General features: G+C 43.3%; 1 protein-coding gene across 1 annotated transcript; it reads left to right on the top strand.

Annotated features, from left to right (window-relative positions):
- The first annotated feature begins 510 nt into the window (after positions 1 to 510).
- strn3 (striatin, calmodulin binding protein 3) lies at positions 511 to 27,485 on the top strand. Its single transcript, XM_036150713.1, has 16 exons — positions 511 to 1,031; positions 12,029 to 12,132; positions 14,570 to 14,643; positions 14,736 to 14,814; positions 14,932 to 15,093; positions 15,228 to 15,366; positions 15,503 to 15,638; positions 18,300 to 18,439; positions 18,519 to 18,697; positions 20,716 to 20,763; positions 21,420 to 21,541; positions 22,412 to 22,579; positions 22,740 to 22,880; positions 22,997 to 23,104; positions 23,857 to 23,943; positions 26,534 to 27,485. Exons 1-16 carry the CDS (start codon positions 741 to 743, stop codon positions 26,701 to 26,703), a joined length of 2,148 nt encoding a protein of 715 aa, XP_036006606.1. The 5' UTR covers positions 511 to 740; the 3' UTR covers positions 26,704 to 27,485.

Genomic DNA, 27,485 nt, shown 5'->3' with positions numbered 1-27,485 from the left:
ACCACATATGGTCCTGGACCCGGGGGCTACCTGGTGCCCCTGGGTACCATGTTAGGGACCCCTGATCTAGGCTATATAAACTATTTTGTGTAATTTTGTATTATGCAAAGATTAATTAATGAGAATAGATTAATTCTTTGCGTTTTTTTTTAAAGTAGTAGCTTTCAAAGAATATATCATATTTACAATCCAAATTAGAACTGGTTAAAGTCAGAATCATTACTTGGTATCGGCGAAGGAAGGCCCAACGGTGCATCTCTAAACCAAAGACAAATGAAGAATAAACAAAGAGTAAATTAAATGAAAGGTGATCAAACTGTTTTATTACAGCAAAAATCATTCCAAGATAATCAGACTCCTGTGTACCAGAGCAGTTTGTTAGAAACAGATGTATTATTTCTGTACTTCTGGACGCTTATTCGGGTCAACATTCCATACCAGGTAGGGGCAGTGTCGAACCCGCGCGTTGGTTGCCCACCGCCTGGGAAAAAAGCCCAGAATCCTGGTGGATGTACCATCATGCAGCGCGGCGGCTTCTTCCAGAGAGCAGAGATGGCGGCCGGTTAGAGCTACACGTAAACACCGCATTTCCACTGAGCCGGACTCCCCGAACCGCCGAGGGGCAGCCAGCCTCACGCACCGCCGCAGACACGCGGGAGACCCCCGGCGGACTCTTCACGTCATCTCCGGTCAAATCTAACGGATTTACAAACACTACTTCCAAACAAAAACATTAAAACATGGACGAACACCCCGGAGGAGGAGGCGCAGGAGGAGGAGGAGGAGGAGGAGGAGCGGCGGCCGCCCCGCGACAGCCGCCTTCCCCCCAGCAGCACCAGCAGGGCAGCAGCAGCGGCGGCGGCGGCGGCGGCCCCCCTATCGGAGCGGTCATGGTCCCGCAGCAGAACGAAGACTTCCCGCGGCCGCATCAGCAGTACACCATTCCCGGGATCCTGCACTACATTCAACACGAGTGGGCCCGGTTCGAGATCGAGAGGGCACACTGGGAAGTGGAGCGGGCCGAACTCCAGGTTAGCCCCGTAGCTCGTTCCGGGCTAACCCAGACTAGTCTCTTAGCTCGGATGTGCTCCCCGCTGTCACCCAGCAGCCATAGCAGCGATGGCCGATGAGAAGGGACGTTTAATAAGCGAGCAGCCCGCCATGAAGGCGCGTTAGCCGGCTGGCACCCAGCACCTTAAAGGCAGCTGAGCATTAGCCCCACAGCTGCTCCATACAGGAGTTCAGCTCACTGTCCTGGACTCACTGGGATCCATTGACCCTCCAGGGCCGCCTGGCTGCCCCCTCCAGCTGAAGGGGGGCCTGGCTCTGGTTCCAGCTCATCTGGTCAGCAGTCATAGATGGTGATGCTGGGACCTACAGTCCAGAGACTGGTTCCTCTGGGTCACTGTTAGCCATAACAGCCATCATGGTAGAAACGGGACCATCATCAGGGCTTTTTTTTTTTAATCATGCCAGGAAAAAGAGGTCAGGTCACCTGTAGCTCTCAGACTTCTACACCATGTAGCGGGGAAGCTTTAGTTGGCGTGAAGTTTTCAGTTCATAGCTGCGGGGATTATTCCAGTAATCAGATCAGTTTCTAAGTACTGGGCTCCCCAACCACTGGTCTGCAGCAGTGTCCGTTTGAATAGTTTACACTGTAGTTTGAAGACATTGAAGGACTGGACAGTCTAGGGATGGGCCACCATCATAGTCGTAACAGGAGTTTGTCATCTTCTGATATGGACGATAAACTGATGGTGAATGTGTGCCAGAGTGTGATCGCCTGTACGGCTGGAGTGGAGGTTCTGCTGATGGTTCCAGGAGAGCATCAGTAACGGCAGTGCTTATGTTTCAGTGTGACTGAGTGCGCTTGGTTTGTTCCTAATGCCTTTCCTGTTCTTTGCATTTATGAGGCACAGCATGTCTGCAGCGATAGATGTCTAGACGTAAAGATGAACACATTTTCCTACTTTTATCATCCCAGTACCACAAAACTTTGTGATTAATAACATCAGCTCCAGATAAATGAGATCATGACAAAAGTTTACGTATCAGAAGGTTATTGTCACCACTGAACAATATCTGAGCTCTGGCTAAATGATCCTCTTAGGAAACATCAGCCCAGATGTGAAGTCTACTATAATGTGTCCTCCATCTTTGTCAGATTGAACTAAAGCTGTAATGGATGGATCGATGGTGAGGAGTGCAGCCTTGAGGTGCATGCTGACATTGTGGAGTCTGGACTTCCTGCTCTTATCCAGCAGGTTCTGAGAGACGGTGACCAGTTTCTCATCCCAGCTGAGTCAGCAGGTGTCATCAGGAAACACAGCGAGGTTAACTGGGGACAGCCACAGCCTTAGACTGCAAACAAGTAGTGTGTGTGTGATATAAAGTTAGTTTTAAAAGCTGACGTTTCTCTAGCATTCACACTGAGGAAGCTCAGCACGTGGGATCTCCGTAACCAGATATAGCCGCTCTCCAAGCCTGGATCTGTTTGTCTAAAACAAAGCTCTGGTGAATGGAAGCAGCTGAAAATCACTCACTTCATACGTCAAGTGTCATACGTTTGCAATTAAGTTGTCTGACGGTAACAGAGTTGTCATTTAGACAAAAGCCTGTTTCTTAGGAGGCTATCTGTCCTGCCACTCAAAATCTGTAGGTCCCACTAAGGTGAATATTTCTTTCACTCTCTGCTGGTAAGGCTTTCCACTAGATTTAAGACTACTACTTTTTTCAGAAGCTCTGTTGTAAGGTCAGACATTCATGTTGAACAAGGAGGCCTGGCTCACAGTCCCCTTCTCCCAAAAGCTGTTGAGTTGGGTTGAGGTCAGGTCTTTGTGCAGAACAGCCCAAATTCACTCATTCATGTGCTTCTTATACACTTTACTTTGTGTATATGTGAGCAGGAAGGGGCCATCCCCAAATTGCTCCCCCAAAACTGGAAGTTCCATGTTTCTTGGTCTGCTGAACAACAAAGAGGAAGTAAGGAGCTGAGAACGAATCCTGATAGCCTTATACCAGTGCCTCCTAACCCTGGTCCAGGGACCCCTGTCCTGGGTGTGTGGCAGCAGGGAGACACCTGAAACATGCAGGAGACCCTGAGGACCTGGATCAGGAACCACTGCTTTACATCATCCAAGGAACAGTATTCATCAGGAAATCTGTGCATCAGGTCGGCTAGCAAAGGGGCGGAACTTTTTCCCAGAAACTTTCATTTGGAACCTAAACTGAGGGATTTTGAGATTGGTATAAAAGGGTGATTTTCAATGGGATTATGACATAATATGGAATTAATGAGGATTATTGGAAATTAAGTCCTTTATACAAAGTGTATTGCATCCAAATAAGAATCTAAACATTTAGTTTTGTCAAAGGATGACATCCATGTGATATTAGGAATCTTTATTTTCATTATGTGTTACCAGAAAGAAATATCTGATGAACTCAGAATGCACACAAATCATGCAGACGCAAGAAGTCACAATCTCTCTAAAACTTTTTTTTTTCTTTAATCAGTTGATTGCAATGACCAACAAAACTTCCTGAGAAGCTTAAAGCGTGCAAATAGTGGCATCTAACAGGCTAATTTTTGAGTCAAAATGTCAGGCGATATAGATTAATGTACAGTTGCTTGGGTCTGTGGGTATACGTCTGGTCCTTTTCTGGACTCGTGCGGTATAAACCGTGTCTAGATCATGTAGACGGCATCCTACAATCCCCTGTGCTGACCTCACCATCCGACCTAAATCCTCCCCCTCCTGTGCCATGCAGCTCCCAAAATGCTTTTAATTGTAGCTCTATAAAAGTTTATGAACAGCTGAGTAGAAAGTCCAGTCCATTTCAGTTTGCTGAGAAAGAAGAGCCATGGCTGGGCCTTCTTCACCAGGTGGGAGGTGTTCACAGACAGGTCAGAAGAAATGTGGATGTCCAGGAAGTTTTTGCTGTCCACACACTCCACCATCTCCCTCTGAATGCAGACCCGCTGTAGTCTGCTATGACCTCTTGGGTCTTGCTGGTGTTCAGGGTTAGGTTGTTCCTTGTGCACCACTGTGTCAGATTGTTGACCTCCTTAAAATCCATTTCAGGGGAATACTGTCCAAATTGTAGCCTCTATCTGCAATCTTGGAGGGACATGTACATGTATATTATGGTAATCAGCTACTGTGCCAGTCACCAGAGTCTTGTTAATCACGTGAAGAGTTTGGACGTCCTATAGAGAGCCGGTAAAACACTGATGGTATGCGTCCATGGATTTCAGGCTGTGAAGCTCCTTCATTGTGTAGGCACTCTTTTTGCACAAGTAATTAACTATGTCATAATGAGATAAGGAGCCGGTTTGGCCATGTCGTCTGACATTTCTTTGTTTTCTATCTCATAAGGGTCGAGGAGTGCTTTTGTGGCTGTATCGTTCCCCTGCACATTTGGTCAAGAGTATCAATATACTTCCTTTTTGTTTTTCTGGTGATCATGATCGTGGTTTGATAGCGTTGCCTAGTGTTGAGTCGCCTATCAATGTGTCAGTTTAAGGGCGTGGATCACTTGTTTTAGTTTGCCCGAACTTAGGGGCTGGATCTTTCATAGGTCGTTACGTTTACGTTTGTAGGCTGCTGCGACGAAGACAGTCCGAATTCACAAATCCTTCTAAGACTCCTTCAAATGTGGCAGACAAATGTGTCCTTCCTTTCTCCGATTTGAAGGATTTGTTCTTCATGGCTAATCCTATCCCATGATTCATTGCAGGTTGAGGAGAATTGTTTAAATGGAAACAGCAATGGTGGAGAGGAGGAAAATACTGTGAATAAAGTTAGATATATTACACTTTCTGTGAGATAAAAGTAACTTTTAAGAGAGACGTAAACTGTGTAAGCATATCGTTGACATATCGCTAAAAGTGATGGTGGTATAGGTGAGGAGATTTACGTCACACAGACTTGATGATGGATCAGGCTCATTAAGGTTGCTGTTGCTTTTTTCTTAATGTTTTTCTGAGTTCACCGCAGCACCAGTAGTACTAATAGTAGTAGCTGTTACCCCAAAAAGCTTATTTAAACTTTTTTAGGTATTTTCTCCTACCATTACTGCACCTCCACCCATTGTTTACAGTGTTCAGGAGCCCTGCCTTCTGAATCAAAGAGGCTCCAACTGGATCCGATCAGATGATGGCCTGTTGGCCTGGACTCCTTTTCTGTAGGGGGTGCCCCAATGACCCTATATTTTGGGAAAAGGGGCAGGTCTGTGTGAAAGGGGGCTGTAATTAAAGGCTTGGCCTACTGGGCCATGTGCTGACAGGCTGATCCCTTCTGAAAACTAAAAGTAGACTGAGCCAAAATAGCTGCAGTACACATGACTTAAACACTAAAAATATACAGTCATATTCAATAAATTACAATATGGGTCCCAATGAGGCTCATTTGTCAGATTAAAAGTACCTTTTGAAAATAACAACCTTTAGGCAAGTATTAAGCATGAAGACCACGTTTCTGTATTAAAAACATGTTTTTTTTATCAGTTTGATGCCATTGTAATCTTAAATGTTCTGTTTTTATTAACTGTCAGCAAAAAAAACATTATTAACAGAAATAAAAGCTTTAAAGCATCAGTCTGTTAGCAATTGATCTATATAATGTGTGTACTTTAGTTAGTGGGTTACTGAAATTGACATTTTGATAATATTCTAATTTATTGAATATGACAGTACATGAGACAGTACATGAGAAAAGAAAGTATCCCTCTGTAACTTCTAGGGTTTTAACATATAAATAATCTGGTTTTACCAGATTTGTAAATTATTTAAATGTAACCTCATGTGCACAAAAACCCCCAGTACAGATCTCACCAAGTATGAAGCAAAAATAAAAAAATGTTTTAGAACACTTGAGTGCAAAATAGACTGAGGTTAAGGCACCTTAGACACAGTCTTGTGTCCCCTGGCTTTTCCCCCTGGATTAATGTTTGTTTATTTATATATATATATTTCTTCCATGGTAGTTGAGTATCCTCATGAATTTTGGAAATAATCATTACAAAGATAAGACTTTTTTATTGTCCGACAATGAGAAAGTTCTGGTGTGAAAGTGGCTAAAACACAGACATAGTACAATCTTTAGTAAAGAAAAAAAAACAAGCTAATCTAATCTAAAGTTAGAGAATGAGCTTTATCAAAAAGGGCAAACCAAATGTAAAATAAAAATACCGGAGTATGTATACTCAGGTAAAAAAGATGAATTGTATACCTTAAACGGTGTAAACACCAGGCTATTTACAGAACAATATGAGATATGCTATATGTACATAGTACAGCAGCATCTCGATTAGCGAAAGTTTATGGAAGTGTACCTTAGCATCTGAGAGACTGTAAACGATTCATGATTAGATCAGAAACCATGCAACCAACAGCATGATGTAAACACTTATTGAGTTAAATCAATTTTGATGCAAATGAGTATCTTTGAATGATACATTTTTTAGTGTCGATTATATCAAAATATCAATTATTCTGACAACCCTACAACACACTAAAGGCTGGTGTGGACCATTGCTAACTTCCTGATTCAGAAAGCAGACTCTAGTCAGTAATCCTCAGCCAGTCCTGGTCCACCATGGTGGTTTCACAAACCAGATCAAGACTGGCAGACGTTGCCCCAGTCTTAAAAGTTTGTATGAAACGACCAGCGGCACACAGACGTGTGTTTGTGTCTTTTAATGAGCAGTTGTTCAGAGGAATGGCCCTGATGACTCATGCCCTTACATAGCCTGCTCTGATTTGTCAGCCTGGTAAACGTGGGGCCGATGGGTCACCACATGTACAGACTCCTTCGTCATCGTTGTCAGGCCGGTGATCTGACCCTACCACCGGTGTGACGAGTGCTTGACTCTTCTAAACGAGGTGCACTGAGCAGGAAAAGCTGCACAGTTGTAATCTGCCTTTGCGCAACAGCTGCAGAATGTCATTCCCCAACAAACGGAGCTCGATCCAAAAGTGAAACCTAATCCAGAGCTGAAAAACGGACCAGAATGGAAACTGAGGCACCGTGTTGATTCAGTGGTGGAAAATTTTTAACTTGCTTCTACAGAGTCATCCACTTGAGCAGCTGGCAGGATTGTATAGCATGAGATGAAATATGAGGCACAAAGTGATTATTACGCTGCTCCATCCTCCTCAACCTCCTCCACTGGGAGGCCCCCATTTCTAGAGAAGAATGGCTTTCCATCCAAGCTTCTTCGTTTAACAGGGTGTGGGACCTGAGTAAGAAGCTGAATGTATGAGCACTAAGTTGTTCTGATTTATCCTGTCTTAGAACATGCCGGAACCTTTTAAAAGGTTTGGAATCTTCTGGAGACCTGAATTGTCTACAGTCTCTACAGAATACACCCAGAGACGGCTGTTTAGGGTTTTACCCAAAACAGTGGTGCTAACTGCTGATAGAAGATGCTAAGGACTCCTTAAAGGCACATAGTCACGTTATTTGACATTTTCTAAAATGTATACGTCAGTAACTCACTCTGGTTGCATACAAAGTTTTTCTGAAAGATTATCACGTCCTCCTGCCGTATTAGTACACAACACAGCATGAACGTTGGTGTTCACTGAAGCGGACGCTAACGCTGCTGATAGCTCAGATGTGACCGCAGAGTTGATTGATGGGAGTAAACGTCCTTATTTATACTGTGATATTAGTAATAGCAATGCTCTAATTAGCCTCTACAGTCTGAAGTGAAAACAATATTATAAATAGCTTGATCGATTGATTGGTTCTTATCTTGATGCTGTGTTTGTGTTTATGAAGGAAAAATTAATTTATCTGTGATGTTCTGATATGAGGCTCTTAGAGTTGCTGTAGATCGGTTTATTTAATTAATAACGGTTGGTCTTCAATCACGTCGAGCTGCTGCTTTACTGCAAGGCATTTCCGAGGGTCAGGCTTGGTCCGGCATTATTTAATATTTATTTTTTGCTTTATTTGTTGCCGCATGATAGTTCTGCGGTAGATGGCACCACATCTGTGGAGGAGGCTATTTTTAGGTTCAAAAAGGTCTATCAATACACTATCAGGATGGATGCTTGGTGTATATAATATTATTTTATCATGATCAAACGGTTTTTGGTGTTTTTATAGGCATATAATATGGCTATATATGTTTAGAGGGTAACTCTCCCCCAAATCAACTTTTCTTTTTGCCAATAAACTGTGGCTGTCTACATATAAACATGGTTGTCTACATATCCTGGTCATTATGTATGAGGGATTGCTGCAAAGCCATGGACAATGCAGACGACTCCCTGTAGCTCTACGCTTCTCCAGGAGTGAATGCTGCTTATCGGAACTTTGAAGCAATCAACTGGTTCCCTTATATAGGACATTTTTGACCAATCTGTATAATATGATTGATTTTGACTTTGTAAAGTGCCTCGAGATGACATGTTTCATAAATTGGCGCTATATAAATAAAATTGAATTTAATTATTTAGAAAAATGAATGCATATTTGTTGAAATCCTGCTTTTGTGTGTAAAATCGTCAGTGTGGCGCCCTCCTTGCATTGAATTTTGAATTAACACTGCCTTCGGTGGTTGTGACGTAATTTGGAGACAGTGATGTAGGTAGCTCTGCCGCTGTGGGGTAAAAGCTACCCCCCTCCCCCCCTTCAAAACAGCAACTAGAAACAAATCTACCAACATTTTATTTGTTATTGGCGAAAATACGAAAATTGTTCTGCGGTTAGTGTCTTGAGGCAGCCGGAAAGGGGCTGGTGTGAGACCTTGGGGAAGTTGGTTTTGGGTTGGTCTTTGGATATTCACGCTCCGCGGCTTCAATGGCCAGCCAGCAGACAGAGAGCACCCCTAGATCAGCCTCCCTGTATCGGCTCGAACAGGAGGCAGAATGTCCACTGAACTAACTTCACTGAGGCTGCTGTGAACTTCCCTTTCTAGATCAACCATGCTTCGTGTCCACATTTCAAATGAATCATGATGTGCAAAGCTGCCGGTGATCCTGCCTGGATTACAAAGTGGGAAATAAATATGATGTTTAACTGGACCGATCCTGTCCTCCATTGCCTCTGCAGGGCTGGTTTCAGGCTTCACCGAGTCAGCGCCTTTAGCCACCAGCTCAAACTGATAATGCTGAGTTACACTTTAACATGGTAACACCATAATAGTTTAGATAGCTGTTTTACAGCAGCTGCTCTCTCTCACACTGTGTGACATCCCCTTTGCTTCTAGTATAAAATCAGGGCAAAACTAAAGAAACCTGAGTGTACTGAACTTGTTTTTCCTTTATTGTAAAAGTCTTATGGGCTCGACACACAGGGAGTGACAGACGACAGCGACTAATGACTTTTATCACCACCGCGGTGAAGACCCAACACACGAGACGTGACAGCGACGGCGGTGTTTCAAATCGCGCTGTTGAATCGCTTGTTTCCCAGAAATGTTACTGGTTATGAAACTGGAGGGTTTTATGTTTTCAAAGCAGTCAGTGACTGACATGAATGAATAGTCAGAAGATTTTGCTGGAATTGACTGAAATCTTGCTTTATGTCTACTCTACAAAATAAAAAAAATAAAACTGGGTTCATCCTATATTACAGACAAGGTAACAGCCTGGAGAAAATCATCGTTTGATGGCGCACCTCATGGCTGTTTCAGATAAATGGCTGCAGTTCCAGACGATGGCGACAAAAGTTGAACATTGTTCACCTTTTTTGTGTCATGTCGCAAGCCTGCATGTGCACGTTCACGTGTACGAGCTCAAAATGTTACACGCATAAATTTCGCCGGTCACTTGGCCGGATGACGCCAGGTGACTGTCGCCTCATCACAGAAGTTCCATAGGAAATGAATAGAGAAGGAGTGATGTCACTCCTCATATGTTGAGCCCATTACACTGTTGAAAAACTTGTTTATTTCTCCTTAAATGGTGCCCTATTTGTCATAAATAAATACATTAAAATTGAGTATGTGGGCTGTGGCCATGAATAAATAATAACAATGGTCTCAAACTCTTCATCCCAGCTGCTGTTAGACTTTAAACTCCATTTCTCAAAGGCTGTTGTCCTGCAACTTTTAGATGTGTCCCTTGCTCAGCACGCCTGAATTGCTAAACTAGCTCACTAGTGTGCAGACCTTGACTGCACTGCTGGGTTCCAGCTGGAACACACCTGAGCTCTCTTTGGAGTCAGGCGTGTTCGACTGGAGGGACACATCTAAACGTTTTCAGGGAGGAGCTGAGACAGGCTGTGGGCGGGCGGGAGGTGCTTCTAGATGACTGGATAACTACGGCTAATGCCATCACTGGTAGGAGAATACTTGGTATGTCTTCTAGAAGGAAAATTGACAAGCCAACTTGGTGATGGATTGAGGAAGTACAGGAGTGTGTTCTGAGAATGAGATCAGCTAAGAAGAATTGGGACACAGGACTGAAGAGAGTTGCCAGAAGTGGATACTGTACGACAGGTTGGACAGCGAGTAGGAAGAGAGAAGGACTTATACAGGTTGTCAAGGCAGAGACAAAGATGGGAAGGATGTTCAGCAGGTTAGGGAGATTAAGGATACTGACAGGTGCAACAAGTGTGACAGCAAAAGCATTGAAAAGGATGGTTGGTCCCGATGACACCTGTGGAGGTATGGAAGAGTCTAGGGGAGACAGCAGGAGAGTTTTTGACCATCCTGTTTAATGGGGTCTTAGAGAGCGACAAAATGCCTGCAGGTTGCAGGAGGAGGGTGCTGGTACCAATTTTAAAGAACAAGGGAGATGCGCAGAGCTGTAGTAACTACAGATAAAGTTGACCAGTCATACCATGAAGCTTTGAAAACGTAGTGGAAGCTTGACTGTGGTTAGAAGTGAGAGAGGAAGATACAGAAGATGGGGTTAGATGGAGACAGATGACTCACTGTGGTGACCTCTAAGGGAAAAGCTGAAAGAAGTAGTTCTGCCCTCAACCCCACTGAACTCCTCTGGGATCAGTTTGGCCATGCTGTCTGTGTTTGTTGAAGAATACAGTGGCATCCCTCCTCCTCCTCCTCATTCCACCATGGCTGTGTCACAAACCACATCAACCATTAATTAGCTGGAACCAAAGAATTACATCAGCATCCTACTTTGCCAATAACTGGTCTATATGACTTGGTAGACAAGTAAGCAACAGTTCCTTGAAATAACTTAATTTTTATTTCTATTCTAGTGTCCTGTTCTGACAGCTTGGGCATACCGGATGGCAAGTCTGATTCTAGAAAGATATTTGGTGTAAACGGAGAACAATGAGACATTCCTGGTGCTGCACAGTTGACTTTATTCAATTCATCACACAACAGGCCATATCTGAAGTAATAATAATGTTGTGGAGTGCAAACTTGAGTCTGATAGAGAACTTGAGGAGGAAGCTATTGCCTAGGGAGATGGCAAAGAGGCCTTCTAACCTAAATAAAATAAAACGCATCCTCAGTTGTAAACATGCCAAAAGCTGCTCAGCAGTGAGGGCAAATGGACTTTTATATGTCACTTTTCTACTCTTACTGAGCGCTGATCAAAACGCTTTACACTGGAGCCACATTCACCCACTCACACTCACAAACATGTCAACGTCCATACAATGATATGCAGATAGGCAACATGGGGCTAAATGCTTTGCCTAGGGGCACATCAACATGACTGGGAAGCTGGAATGAAACCACCCTCCTTCAGATTGCATTATGATGACTCTAGCCACTGAGCCACAGTGGTTCTAGAATAGAAGGGCTCGATTGGCTGAAATGCCGATGAAAGTTTTTCCATTTCTTGTTAAGAAGGGAAAACGGTATATTGTCCTCCAAACTGATACTCTTGAATAGTTTTACTCACTTTTGAGAAATGCCTGTCTCATCAGGAAACAAACTTCTTGTTTGAATGAAAGTCATTTGAAAAGTAAATCTACCAGGGGTGTGAATAGTTTTCCTCAGCTGTGTGTGTGTCTGTATGAACTTTCACATATCCACAGGGTCATAAACTTGTTTTGAACAATCTGTTTCTGCTCTGTTTGTTTCCCTCCAGGCCAGGATAGCATTCCTGCAGGGGGAGAGGAAGGGCCAGGAAAACCTGAAAAACGACCTGGTTAGAAGAATTAAAATGTTAGAATATGCTTTAAAGCAGGAAAGGTAAGAGTTCTGTTTCCTCTTTCCCAGCAGCCTTACAGACTACAACTTATAGCACTGCAAAGATTTGGTGTGTTTTAGATTTTTGCCTTCACTGATTGGGTCTGGCAGGGGATTGGGTCTCATATTCAGTATGAGTCACATGTCAGGTTGTATTGTTGCTTGAAAATGCTGTTTGAAACCAAACTTATCCTGTAGCATTAGTCTACAATCTGTAGACTCTACAATCTGTAGACTAATGTCAGCCTCCGTCTGTTTTAATAATGCAGCTGCTATTTCACTGATCAATCCGGTTTATCAGTGCAGTCATGTTAATTCAATTACATTTTATTTATATAGCGCCAATTCATGAAACATGTCATCTCAAGGCACTTTCCAAAGTCAAATTCAATCAGATTACACAGATTGGTCAAAAATGTCCTATATAAGGGAACCAGTTGATTGCATCAAAGTCCCGACAAGCAGCATTCACTCCTGGAGAAGCGTAGAGCTACAGGGAGAGTCGTCTGCATTGTACATGGCTTTGCTGAAATCCCTCATACTGAGCAAGCATGAAGCGACAGTGGAAAGAAAAACTCCCCATTAACGGGAAGGAAAACCTCCGGCAGAACCGGGCTCAGTATGAACGGTCATCTGCCTCGACCGACTGAGGGTTAGAGAAGACAGAACAGAGACACAACAAGAGAGACAAACAAGCACAGAAGCACACATTGATCCAGTAATCTGTTCTACATTAGATGATAATAGCGGGTGATCTGTCTTCTCTGGATGATGTCACAGTTAACAGAACACCAGACCAGGTCTACCTACTATGAAGAAAAAACAGAGACAGAACAAAAAGTTAAAGCTGAAATGACAAAAAGCAATGCAAAACTGGAGAATAGTAGAAATCAGTAGAGTGAGAAAAATAGACCCTGATGTCCTCCAGTAGCCTAAGCCTATAGCAGCATAACTATAGAGGTAGCTCAGGGTAACATGAGCCACTCTAACTATAAGCTTTGTCAAAAAGGAAAGTTTTAAGATTAGTCTTAAAAGTAGACGGGGTGTCTGCCTCACGGACCAAAATTGGGAGTTGGTTCCACAGGAGAGGAGCCTGATAGCTAAAGGATCTGCCTCCCATTCTACTTTTAGAGACTCTAGGAACCACCAGCAGACCTGCAGTCTGAGAGCGAAGTGCTCTGTTAGGAACATACGGGGTAATCAGAGCTCTGATATATGATGGAGCTTGATTATTAAGGGCTTTATACGTTAGAAGAAGAATTTTAAATTACATTCTTGATTTAACAGGAAGCCAATGAAGGGAAGCTAAAATAGGAGAAATATGATCCCTCTTATGTTACATGTGGCCTGTTGTTTATCGATTTGCTAGGTCTCTAAAACCTGAAATAAACCTGGCTTTCAAACACATCCGGCTTCACCCCATAGAACTGCAGCTTTTGAGTAGAAATTGCCACATCAGTGTTCCAGCAGTTTCCATCTTCCTTGACCTGATAGATGACTAGTTGATGAGCTTTTGGGGTGATTTCTCTAGGCCGGCCACTCCTAGCAAGGTTCAGTGTTGTTTTCTCCATTATTGGATAATGTCCCACTGCGTTGTGACCCTTTCCAGGCTGAAGGATGTGAGGGACCTGGGTTATCATCCATTTTTATTTTTATTTCGATCAGTGTGTGATGTGCTGCTGTTTGAGATCATTTAGCCTGTTCTGTGTTGTCAAACAGGTTCTATATAAGTGATTTCCTTGGTTTTGCAAGTCTGGCAGTAGTCATGTAATGATTCAATTAAATTATATTTTATTTATATAGTGCCAGCTAACAACACATGTCATCTCTAGGCACTTTACAAAGTCAAACGCAATCAAATCATTCAGACAGATTGGTCAAAAGGTTTCCTATATGGACATATATGAAATACAGTATATTATTACTGTATGAAATACGTGAATACATACAGGATTGATCAAAGACACAATTAGCCCATATTACTGTGACATGTTAACTGAATCTGTTATGAATATGAATGACTGGAGCAGCTGATGGTGTTTCTAAAAGGGAAAGGTTTTATGTTCTAACCAGAAAATGTATTCTAACAATATATTTTTTTATGATTAATTATGTTCATTCAAAGTCTGTTACAAAATGATAATGTATATTGCAATAACATGAAGTTGCATTGTACGAACATGAAAAATATTTTGTTAGTACTTTGAATTATTAATAACAGGATATAGTTTTATTTTTCTTTTGCTGGAGTGGCACCTCTACACCCATGAACTTTACTGGTGGATGCAGCTGAGATCATTCTTCCAACTCTAACCCTGCTTGTTTATAGAAGAATAGGAATATACCTGTGTTGATGTGGAAGTATTCTCTGCAATCACTGCGTGTAACTGGAATCTGCAAATAAAGATTAATGAAGGTTACTCCTATTTCTCCTTCCCAGAGCAAAATACCACAAGTTAAAATATGGAACCGAGTTAAACCAAGGAGAAATGAAGATGCCAATCTTTGAATCAGGTAGGTGTTCCAGGGAGGGCAGCTCCAGCTGTACACCTGACGGCAAGGCTGGATTATGGTTTAGCATCTGTCTCTCTCTTCTTCTCTGTTAGACACCAAAGAGTCAGAGGTCTCTGCTGTCCCCGCTAACAGTCAGCTTATGTGGAAACAAGGACGGCAGCTCCTCCGGCAGTAAGAATGAGACAGAATGAAAGGCCATGAGATGTCTTGGTGGATAGGAAGTGATGTTTTACGGCTACAGCTGTTTATCCACCTCAATTTGATATCAAATGTATGTGTTGTATGTAGATACCTTCAGGAAGTTGGATACACAGACACCATCTTGGATGTTCGCACTCAGAGGGTTCGCTCTCTGCTCGGCCTGTCGGGTTCTGAGCAGAACGGCTCAGTGGAGAATAAGAACTTGCAGCACCTGATCAATGGAACAGAGCGTTGTAAAGACTCCAAGAGGTGCGACACACCGTAGCCACGCTCTCTGTGACCATGCCAACGGAGAGAGCTCCATGCTAACCCATTCATAGGTCACTCAGTCGTTGTTATCTTGGTACACAGACCATATGGGTTCATGTGTGTGCTGTGTGCAGGATTCCAAATGACAATCTGGAGACATTCAACTTCCTTGAAAACGCAGAGGACAGTGATGAGGAGGATGATGAGGAAGGAGACCTGATGGATGACATCAGCTCTGATAAACAACACAGGACTAAAAAGCACAAGGCTAATGTAAGGCAGCTAAACTGACTCCCATCCGTTCTTCATCACCAAATCGTTTCTCTTTACATTGGTTCCAAGGTTTGTCTCAGATTCTTTTGCTCATATTGCTTTCCTAAAGTCTTTTTCTCTTTCTTAAATCCTGCAGATAGGGAACGAGGGCTTGGCATCAGAGGATGACGCTGACACAGAGGAAGCCCTAAAGGAGTTTGACTTCTTGGTGACTGCAGAGGATGGAGAGGGAGCAGGGGAAGCTCGCAGCTCTGGAGATGGAACGGAATGGGGTGAGATCTTTTGGGATACTGATTTTACAAATCTGTTTTTCATGTTGGACCTTTTTAAATCAAGTCATCTTAATCTAAGATTGCAGTGTTTCTAATAGGGCTGCAACAATGAATCAATGTCTTTGATTGACTGGTATGATGAAATAATCTGATTGGATGACACAGAAAGTGCTGATTGGCCAAAGGCAAAGAGAGCCTCATCCCAAGGAAAATCTTTAAATAACCGGTTAGAAACAAACATGAAGTCACATGGTAGCCAAATGGTTCCACAGACACATACACACTCATTTGTCAGGCGCTCCATTAACATTTGGCATTTTTCGCATTGGAGGCCTACAAAAAAAATAATCCTAACCAAACCCAAAATGGAAAGACAATACTTAAAAAGATGTGATAATAGCTGTTTTTATGGGGGCAGCTCGTGAGCGCCCCCTATTGTCAAGCCCCCCACTGATTGTCAGACTTGACACAGAATGACGTAATTTGAGTAACCTTTCAGAAAAGCTACACATAACTAATGTTTCATTTGTTTGGCAGTAAATTGGTAAGCTACAAAACAACCAAAAAGAAACTCTATCTTTCTTTCTTCATTTAAGTGACAGAAAATGGATACTGCTCCAAGTGACGAGCTTGTGAGGCAGCATATGCTAATGTTGGGATTTCAGATCCTCCTGCCAGTTTATGTATGCCGCCACAGTACATAACTCATGAGGATCCCGGAGGAAAGGAACAAAATGTTTCTGTGTCAGTGTACCACAGTAGCTCCAGATAATGTCTATGAAACCTGCACGTGTGCCGATCCCATGTCCCGTTCATTGATCTGACATCACAACACTCTGAGTCAGGAAGTATAAAATTTTTCCAGGTACGCAGAGCCAATCTGTAGGGTCTGGGACCCTCACTCTGTGAGGGAAGTGTTAGCCCATCTTCTGAGAGGCCAAGCAGCATTGGACCAGTGGGACTACCTCTAAAACACAGGATATTAGTCCCAGCAAGGGTCTGTGAAGTCAAGAAAAACAAAATCTCCCCGATAAAATGGCAACATGCAGGCTAGAAGTTATTTAACGCTCCCCTCTGCCAGTTTCACTCTGGCCTGAGCAGGTTCCAGAAACAGACCTTTAAAAGACACCCTTCTTTACATTTATCCTGAAGCTCAGGATAAATGATGAGTTGGGATGCTTATTTAGAGCCTGCAGGTCTGAAATTGTATGCGTCCTGCAACCACCTTTGTTTGAGACCAGAAAAAGGGAGACCTGGATGGGGTCCCCAGTGGGACTTCCTGATCTGAACACTGTCCCCCTTTCGTACGTGCTGAGTGGGCTTGATCATGGCCTCGTTTATACGTCATACTTCTTTGTAATTCTATGGAAGGAATCTGTAAGGGAACCGTGGCAGAGAGTGCGTCCAGCACCAAGAGGCTAGACGCTTCCTTTTACTCATCCTTTGAGTAGAGGTGGGTTGCAGCTGATCTGGGCGTGTGGTTTTGTTTTTTTTTTACCACGGGCCCTTAGCTGTAATCACTTTCTTCAGAGAATTTCATGCTGCTTGGGTCTTCGGCAGCTCAGGGATTGTGAAAGTTGGAGGAAAGTGTGCTGCAGCCTGAGCAAAGGTTTGGTGCTGGGACAAGGGAACGCGGGGTGCGTGTGTTCGTTAGGAAGACAGCAGAATCCCCCAGTTGCTCAAGTGCTGGCTGGGCATGCTCAGAGCCGAGGCACGGCAGCCACTGTGCGTTATAAGTGTGGGAGTGTCAAAATTAGAAATTTTATTTTATTTCCACATCTGGTGGATTTTCACCTGCTTTAGCATATGTGCCTTCACGGCGTTGATGCTGTTTGCAGGATAGTTTTCTGTAGAGCTACGGTGAAGCTGGTAACAGCTAGACTGGCTAACCTGCCATGGCTAGGTGTTGGGGAGCTTTGCAGAGCAGCCATTTAGTAGCTGGAAGAATAGGCTTGTGTGAAGTATTGCTACCACTGTTAGAGTCAGTTAGTGTAACGTATTTCTACCCTGCACAGTTTTCACAGCTAACTGCTGTACTGCAACAGATTGGGAGCTAGTTTTCTCTGAAAATAGACTGCCAGTCCAGAATGAAGTGACCTGCAACCGAGTTCTTAGTCTTTTTTAGCTTTGGGAAACCAGTTGGAGCTTCTGCTCGTGGCAGGAATACATTTTTTTTTAATGACCCGCCTGTGCAGTGTCAGCCCTATCAGTAGACAGGGGGTGGGACATGGCCCCTCTTGTCCCTCTTGAGGTTGCACCTAGGGCACTCTCATTGTGAGACACAGAACGAATGCTAGGCCTCAGAACACACGTTATTGTGAGACTGTACCGAATCACTCTGGATATGACCTTAGTAGGTGTTGCCAGCATCTTATTGTTGGTTACCATACTAAGGTCATACAGTTTGCTGCAGAACAGTGTTTTGCAGTTTAAACCTGGTAAGGAAGATTCAGTAAGGGGCTGTTTTGACTTATTCTTAAAAAAAACAAGCTCAGTGTGGTGTTTTTTTTTCTGCAGCAAATGTTTTCTATCCTTGTGCATCTGTCAAAAGTTGCTAACTATTTACAATGGTATTAACCAGCCCTCTCTGTGGCCATGCAAAATCCACAGGTTTAGAGGATAGAGAGATCGTATTAATTGTTGGTGTTTTTCTGTTTGCAGCGGAGCCTCTACCTTTCCCCTCTGGGGGGGGAAAGTCCTTCTTATTGGGGGGTTCAGACGATGTACTGGAAAGCGTGTTGGGTTTGGGGGACCTAGCCGACCTCACCGTCACCAATGATGAAACAGACTTCGGCTATGATGTAAGAAAACTACTTTAAGTTGCACTGTGAGAGAAATGGTAATAAATGAAATCACACTGTGTCCGTGTGTTCCTGTTAGCTGTCCTCCACTAAAGAGTCCACATTCAGGAAAACTTGGAACCCCAAGTACACGTTGCGGAGCCACTTTGATGGAGTCCGAGCGCTGGCGTTTCACCCAGTCGAGCCCTGCCTAGTCACCGTGTCCGAGGACCACACCCTGAAACTATGGAACCTCACAAAGACCGTCCCAGCCAAAAAGTATGCTGACTCAGCTCCGTCCTTAAACTCTCACTGTCTAGTTACAATTGTAGCACATCTTGGTTCTACACATCCTAATGAGAATCATCCTGAAGTTCATTCATTACGCACAGTGACATGTTTCAGACATTTAATTCTCTTCATTTTGATGATTCTGACTCGCAGCTTATCAAGACTCCAAATCAGTTTGGAGTCTTGACTCCAAAAATGTGAATATGACAGTACAAATAAAAATAGTTCTTGATACAGAAATGGGGCCTTACTGAACAGTATGTCCGTGTTATGTACAGTATGTGCATTGGGTGCTTGGTCATAGCTGCTAATGCATAAATGACTGCATGGATGCGGCGTGCATGGAGGCGATTAGCCTGTGGTTCTGCTGTGGGGTCAGGAAGCCCAGGTTTGATTGTGACCTTCAGTTCATCTGCATCATTGGTTCTGGTTTCTCTCATCTTCCATTTGACCGTCTTCCATAGGTTCTTTGTGGACTTTAAGTCAGAATAGTTTGCCGGTGTCACCATGGTGATTAGAGCAAGTATTGGTGCTGCCGGCAGTGTTGGCAGGTAGCAAATCCTGCTGGAAAATGAAATCAGCATGTATAAAACTTGTCAGCGGAGGGAAGCATGACATGCTCTGAAATGTCATGGTGGACGGCTGCGTTGACTGTGGACTTAAAGAACCGCAGTGGACCAGAACCATTAGATAATATGGCACCCCAAACCATCACTACTCTAGAAACTTCACACTGGACCTCAAGCAATGTGGATTCTGGGCCTCTCTACTCTTCCTCCAGACTTTGGGTCCTTGATTTCCAAATGAAATGAAGATTTTCCTTTCATCAGACTAGAGGACTTTGGACCACAGCAACAGCCACGTTGTTTCCTCTAGAACAGGAAACGCTCTTCTAATGGTCTCTCTGGTTCAGGAGTGCGACAGTCGTAGTCCATTTTGTGGATTTGTCTGTGTCTAGTGCATCTTGAAGCTCTGACTCCAGCAGCCCCTTTGGAAATTAGCATTTATTTGGTTGTATTTTTTGTAACAATCTCAATAAGTCTCATACTTTTAGAAAGCGCGTTTAGTTGCTTTTAGGTTGTGCCTCTTTGTAAGAAAATGCACTTGTTGGTTGAGCTGCAGAGTTGAGTCTGTGTGTTGGGCCTCTGCCGAACAGCATTTGGTAAAGAAAGTGTGACGGTGTTTAGCAGACTCCCTGAACAAAACAAGGCTGGTTTTCACTGGAAACAATCTCGGTACAGAGACATACGAAGAGGAGATTCTCCATCGATCACATAGCTCTGCCGTCTGGGACTGAAGTTAATCCTCCAAGTTGTCAACCATTGCCCCCACAGAGTAGAGTTAACTGAGACTACCTCCATAATCTGACAGTTGACAGGATGGGGAGGGCCCGCATGCAGTCCTGACCTCAACCCTATTGAACTCCTGTGGGATCAGCTTTGATGTGTTGTTCGCACCAGAATGACCAACACAGCGGCTGATCTGTGACAAGTGCTGGTACAACAATGTGGCGTCATCCCACAGCAGGGTGTGACCAAGCTGGAGAGCAATATGAAGAGGAGGGGCCAGGCTGTTGTGTCCCGCACTACTGAGGCCTATGATTGTCTAATTAATTGCTAACATGTCTTGTTTCTTTAAGACATCAATCAGGGAGGTCCAATAAATAATACCAAACTGTAGCAAGCCTGTAGCAAAATAAGTTGTTTGGGATCGGCAGGTATTTCATGGGTGATCAAAGAAAGCAAGAACTTTTATATCCACTGGGCTCATGAGGAAAATCCTGCCTTTGATCCTGATGGTCTTTACATCTCATTCTTTAGCCTAGTTTAAGGCTGTTCAGTTGAACTAACACAATATTGATCTAGTTGTATTAGAACCATATCTAAAATCCCTATATTTACAATGCAGTACATGGAGTTAATCAGTTGAAAGCTTACTTACCAAGGTAAGGAGGGACTGGAATGATCCTGATGTGCTGAATCTGGATCTTCTCTCTATATTTTCAGAAGTGCCTCATTTGATGTGGAACCCATCTACACATTCAGGGGTCACGTGTAAGTATCTCAGCTCTGACACAAACATGCCATGTTGTGTCTAAAAGGTTTTTCAGACTTGGGTCTCGTCTGGCTTTTAGTGCAAACCGTCACTGAGCCGCAAAACGTTAGCTTTTGATTAATGCTATACAACTCCAAAAGTTTACAACTGTAAACCGACCAAATCCCATCAGTACTACTGGGACCAGATTCACGTAAAATCAAACGGTACCATGTCTCGGTACCTAAATGCATCACTGTGACACTGAGGGAGTGGAAGAGTGGGCTATTTTCCATGCCGAACATGAACACAGCATAGCACGCACAGGAGCGTGATAATATCAGTAGCCGCTGGTCCAGCCAATAAAGCAAGCACAGCTGATAGAAAGCGCTGGAAAGTATGGCCCCACTTTCCAAAATGTCACCACCGTGATAAAGGTGTATTATTTATGCACATCAAAGAAATCTTGGTTTTTAACAGGCTTCATTGTAGTTTGTACCTTTTTTTTTAATGTTTTTAATTAAGATGTGCAGCAGATCTTGAATACAAACAGCTACAAGAATCTAGTCTTGGTTGTTGAAAGATCACCATTACTTACTGTAAATAAAGCTTATAAAGAGTTTATTGCTTAAAGTGATTCACCAAATACCTTTTTAATTCTGTCTTTTCCTTTCAGCGGCCCAGTTGTGTCGTTGGCGATGACATCCAGTGGTGAACAGTGTTTCAGTGGCGGCATTGACTCGACCATCCAGTGGTGGAACATCCCCAGCTCTAATGTCGATCCCTATGACACCTATGGTACTTACTCTACCCACTGGATCACTGATCAAGCTCTGTTCTCTGCTGTTTAACATTAAAATCATGAACTTTGAATTTCTGTAGAAGGTTGAGTGAAGGGTTACAGACAGGTCTGCAGAAAGAAGGATGAAGGGGTGACTTCTGCCATGTTAGAAAACCAATGGTCTCTTTCAGTTCTTATGGTTTCAATCACGACGGAATTATATTCATCAAGCTACTTTCTGAGTCTTTAAATAAAGTAAATACAACCATGGGTGAAAACCAGCACCAACCCACAGTTCTGTATGTTCTGGGTTATGACAGGACGTCTTTCACGACTGTCCCCTGAAAAACTGGGCACAGTCTCTGGGGACAATTAGATGTCACGAAAGGCCTAGGGTTCCTCATCTAATCATTGCTCGAGCTCACTTGAATTTAGCAAACAAAAAATATTGTTTCTGGAAGAATGGTCCGGTACATTGACCGGACTCAGAGGAAAAATAGCCAAAGGCAAAACATAACTTTTTAAAAGGCCTTCAAAAAGTCTGGAGAATTATCCAACTACTGAGCACTTTAAAGATCACAGAGCTGTTTGGCTCCATGGATATAAAAGGCAGAGGAATACTACAGGGTTCCTACAAAGTCTTCAAAATTCAGAAATGTTGAAATGAAAAAGGTTTAGGAACCTTGATACCAACTGGACCAGGAGTTGTGCTCAGTACTGGATGTTACTGCAGCATTATTTGTCAAAAGAGAAACTAACTGAAAAGGTTGGGGACACTCTGTAAGTGCATGTAGGTCCCAGTAGAAACGGTTCAGATGGTGCATTACAGGAACAGCTGAAAGTAAATTATGACAAAGCAAACAAAGAGCCTCTGCTGGTGTTGACAGATCCCAGCATCCTGGCAGGATCGTTGTTAGGACACACGGACGCTGTGTGGGGGCTGGCTTACAGCGGCATCAAGAACCGACTCCTGTCCTGCTCCGCCGACGGGACGGTCAAACTATGGAATCCTGTGGAGAAGGAACCCTGCATCAGCACTTTCAACACCAACAATGGTGAGAGGGCAGAGAGCAGAACCCTGCTTCTACCGTTTGACCAGATTACAGTAGATTATACAGTTTTAATCATGAGTTCACCATACTGGTGCTGGGTGAACCGTGGTGGAAATTGAGTTAGAACTAACTGAGCAGAGATCATTTCCATCCCTCTCTGCAGAGTACGGAATCCCCACATCTGTGGATTTCAACGGCTGTGACCCCGCCCACATGGTGGTGTCCTATAATAATGGAGATGTGGCGATATATGACCTGGAGACTTCCCAGACTGCACTGGTGCTGAAGGGTCAAGGAGACAGCAGTAAGAATACCAGCACACATCATGCTGCTCATAAGTGGTCAACTTCAACAACTGTTGACTTTGGTTTTCACCCTAAAGATGTGTTAGCGTTGATCTTTTTCTTCTCCCTTGCTCAGCCATTCCATGTTTGAATCATATCAATAAAGTGGTGAGTCATCCCACGCTGCCGGTCACCATCACCGCTCACGAGGATCGGCACATCAAATTCTTTGATAACAAGTCAGGTCAGTCTGCACCTATTGTGTCCATGAGGAAGGAAACATTGGGATGTTCAGTGTCTGGAAAGTTGCTGAAAGACAAACTGAGCCTCGCTCTCTGATTAGAGGATGTTAAAACTGTGCGGCTGCTCGGTCCGCACGGCAAATAAAGTTTCAGCCAGCAGATGCTTCAAGCTGCAAGAGCTTCAGAGGGTTTCACCATGTGCACGTTGGAGTCTGAAATGAAATTCCTTGTTTGTACCCACAGACGTGGTGAATAAAGATGATTTATGAATTCAATAGAACTTTAGAAATATTTCAACAATTGTTGGTTAATCCCAAAAGAGAAAATTAGATGACTCAGTAACTGTAGCTAGGCTTCTTCATTTATTATAGATGGTCATGGCTGTCGGCAGGCAGGATCTCCTTTAGCAGTCTGTGTTGCATTGCAGCTAAAGAAGCATCTGACTGATAACACTCTGTTGCTGAATTACTTTACAAGAATTAATTATTCTTGTAAAGAAGATGCTCAGGGTTGTCCAATATGTTCTTTATTATATTTTAAAGAGATGCTGCTGCAGCCCACAAAACTGAGAAGGTAGAATCTGCCAAAATCACTGTAGGCAGGTCAAAACTACAAAAACTGGAAATAAGGTTCCAAATTGTAATTGGTGCATCTCCAGAATAAACCAGCATCATGACACCGTATGAGGTGAAATACTGTAACATTCCATTGATGAATTCTTCAGCCTGATCTAAAGTGCTTGTCCCTTCTGCAGGTAAAGTGATCCATGCCATGGTGGCTCACCTGGATGCAGTGACCAGTCTGGCTGTAGATCCTAATGGGATCTACCTGATTTCTGGCAGTAAGTATAATAAAATGTCCATAACGTTCAGCAGAATTGCAGGGGTTGTTTACAAAGTGCATAAGTTTTGTTGGAGAACACAGAGGAACCAGGATCTGTCTTTTTGTAACACCAAGCTTTGGTTGTTTCTAAATATGGGCCTAGGTCCCGTTGGCTGTATTTTCCATTACCAGGAGCCAATAAAACTCATCTGGGACGAGTTACCAATAAGTTTAGAAATTAATCACCTACCTGCCATAACATTTCCACCGTTGACATCACGCCATGCAACTTCCTGGCTTCCAACAGATTATATTTGGCCAGCTGTACAGGAGGAAATGCACCATGAGCCGTGCAGCAGCTACGTGGAACACAAACACGCAGGCCGCTCAGCCTCTACATGCACAACAGCTCTGCTCTGGCTGATACCACTGATTAAGTGCTTGGCAGGCTGGCTGCTGCTTACATGTGGTAAATCAGGCCTAATAATTTAGTCATTAGAACAAACTCAGAGTAGCACAGATGTAGGCCCACAACTAGCTTTGGGAAGTTGCTGCAGATCTTTTGTCCATACGCTGTTAGATACCTTGAGTTGACACAGCAGAGAACTGTGGCAGTCCAGCAACATTTAATATACTGGCTCAAAGTAGAATCTTTACTTTTCTGTTGATAGTTGTGAAACATGTACAGGTACAAGCTCAGAAGATTAGAAAATTATGAAAAACTTCATATTTTTGGCAATCATTTCAGAAAGTCAATCTAATTAATTATGATAGAGATTTATTATGCACAGCATGAAATATTTCAAGCCAATATTTCTTTTAATACTGATAAGTATGGCTTACAGGGAAGGAAAACCCAAAATTCAGTGTCTCAGAAAAATGCCTGCACGAATTCTCAGTTATTCGGGTCATTGCAACAGTGTTGCTGTTTGCTGTCTCAGAAAATGAAAATATTCTATCAGAGCAATAATAAAAGGATATTTTAATCAGAAATGTCAGGCTTTTGGAAAGTATGTCCAATTTTATGCACTCAGTACTTGGTTGGGCTCCTCTTGCATGAATTACTGCATCAGTGCATCGTGGGATAGAGGAGATCAGCCTGTGGTTCTGCTGAGGTGTTCAGGAAGTCCAGGTTGCTTTGATATCTGCTTTCAGATCATCTGCCTTGTTGGTTCTGATGTCTCTCATCTTCCTCTTACGACAGCCCAGACATTTTCTTTGGGGTTCAAGTCAGGGGAGTTTGCTGGTCAGTCAAGAACAGGAATTATCAGCTTACTGTTTTATAAGTCTAGTGTCTAAGATAGTATCTGTTTAATTCCAAAAAAAGATTTATTTAAAAAAATGCCAGAACCTTAACAGTGAAATCCCATAAAAACCTGCCAACTTTGTTATGTTACACTGGTCTGGGCACATTCTTCTGCAAGCGAAACATCGATGTACCGATCCGTTTGCAGTAAGGTTTAAATGTGTAGAAATGTGTGAGTCCAACAAAAAAAGTACTGCAGACCAAGTTTACACTACTGCTTGAAATCTGCTCTCCAGCTTGAAAAAATGCTGAAATAATGGTGACCCTCATGGACTGCATTGTTAGTTTGGTCTGTTTTATTGAATTTTCAAGCTAATCTTAACCATTGATGGTGACATTTTCTGTTCACCGACCAGAGGTCAGCTCCAGTCATCTGCATTTCCAGCTCCACAGCATCGATAAGGACTAATGTTAAAATGCTCCAGTCCAGTGAACAGGATGAAGGACAACTAGGCAGGGCTTTCTCTTCTTTAAGAGGGTTTACCCACCTTTGTTCTTGATGAATTATTGAAATAGTTTTATTGCCCAGGACTTGTACTCCCTAAATTTTAATTCTGTGCTGTCTCACCAGTTGTCGTTTTTTTTTTTTTTTTTTTTTTTTTCCCCCCACAATGTGAGTGTTGGAACCTGAAGTCAAATTCCTTGTCTGTGCCAACAAACTTGGCGAATAAAGTTCATTCTGGTGCTTTACAGCGAGCATGAGGTGCTTTTCCTCATATTTCTCCTTTGTTTCACTGCAGATCCACCTGAAGTGTGGCTGAAAACATCCATGTTGTTGTTGTCTGAGCAAAGCCCAGAGCTGCAGTTAAAGCTACCTCCACTTTCTGCCTGGCCTCCCAGGCATCCAGTGGCCATGCAGAGGGTGTCTGACAGCTGTTATGGAGCCTTGGTGTTTATGAAATGACATTTTTTGCTACAAAACTTTGTGATGGGAAGCTGAATGTGGGTCCTCTTGCAGCCTGGTGCTCATTGGCTAAAAGAAGCAGGTCTTTGTCATATATACCCCAAATGAAACAGGCATTGATTACTAACCACAGGTTCCTTGGAACTCTGATCTACATAAAAAAGCATAAATGAGAGATTTTGTTAGAGCACCAATACTAAACAATTATTTCTCAACATCCTGTTTTTTGTAGTTAAACTGTCAAACCTGAGGCTGAATTTTGTTTCTCTTGAATGAGATTTTTCTTTTTTAATGAACATATTTTTTGCTTCACCAGGGAGGCAGCAGATCTGTCTGTATGTCCTACGCAAACACAGCAAAGTTTGGATTCTTAGAGCTGACGCTTTGGTTTCTCCTCAGGTCATGACTGCTCACTCAGACTCTGGAACCTGGACAGTAAAACGTGCGTACAGGAGATCACAGCTCACCGTAAGAAGAGCGAGGAGGCCATCTACGATGTGACCTTCCACCCGTCCAAGGCCTACATCGCCTCTGCTGGAGCCGACGCCCTGGCCAGGGTCTATGTGTAGAAGGAAAGTAGAGGAGGAAAAGAGAAGCAGAGGACTGCAGGGTCAGAGTAAGGCCGGTCTGGAGACACGGCCAGGATGCAGGTCTGTTCAGCCTTCTGGACACAGAGTACACATCCACATGAAGGGAGCTGCAGTAGAAGGCTGAAAAATCCCCAAAACACACGCAGACGATTACACAGCTGGGCCGCACCGTTCCCTTCTAGTGACTGAAACACGTCTCAGCAGGCCCAACAGCGGACTGACCACGGTTTGCCCGTCCTCGGCATATTTAACTCTAGTGCAATCTGCATATCCAGATGTAGGAAAGTTAAAGGAAAAATCCCCCTAAAAGCAGCTCGGCTGGTTGGAATTCCTGCTGTCTGTTGACAGCAGTGATTCCGCTCCTCCCCATTCACTCTTTGGCTCATTCTTCTCCATCACAGTCAGCGCTTCATTTGTCCTGCGATCAAACATTGCACACGGCGTTATGGGATGTTTAGGTGTTGTATTTGTCATTTTCACTACATTCGTGTGTTCTGGTTTTAAAGGATTCATTCACAGAAAGGCAGTCAGTTAATGTAGTTTAAGATGTTCAACAGTGAGCAGTATTTTTGTCAATATTTCAACAACTGTTTTCAAGTGTTAATGATGGATCCCTTAAATGTTTATATTGTTACTGTTACAGCACCAGTGGCTGCAGCTAGAGTTCTGTAGTCAACGGGACCTTTTTGGTCCTCTAAGCTTTCTGTAATTACAAAATATACTTTTACTTGGAAAGATAAAGTCTGAAGTGATAACCGTAA

This window comes from Fundulus heteroclitus, chromosome 19 (assembly GCF_011125445.2).
Source record: "Fundulus heteroclitus isolate FHET01 chromosome 19, MU-UCD_Fhet_4.1, whole genome shotgun sequence".
In the NCBI taxonomy this organism is placed as follows: domain Eukaryota; kingdom Metazoa; phylum Chordata; class Actinopteri; order Cyprinodontiformes; family Fundulidae; genus Fundulus; species Fundulus heteroclitus.
The sequence above is the reverse complement of the archived record's forward strand: the minus strand, read 5'-3'. Positions and strand labels throughout refer to the sequence as shown.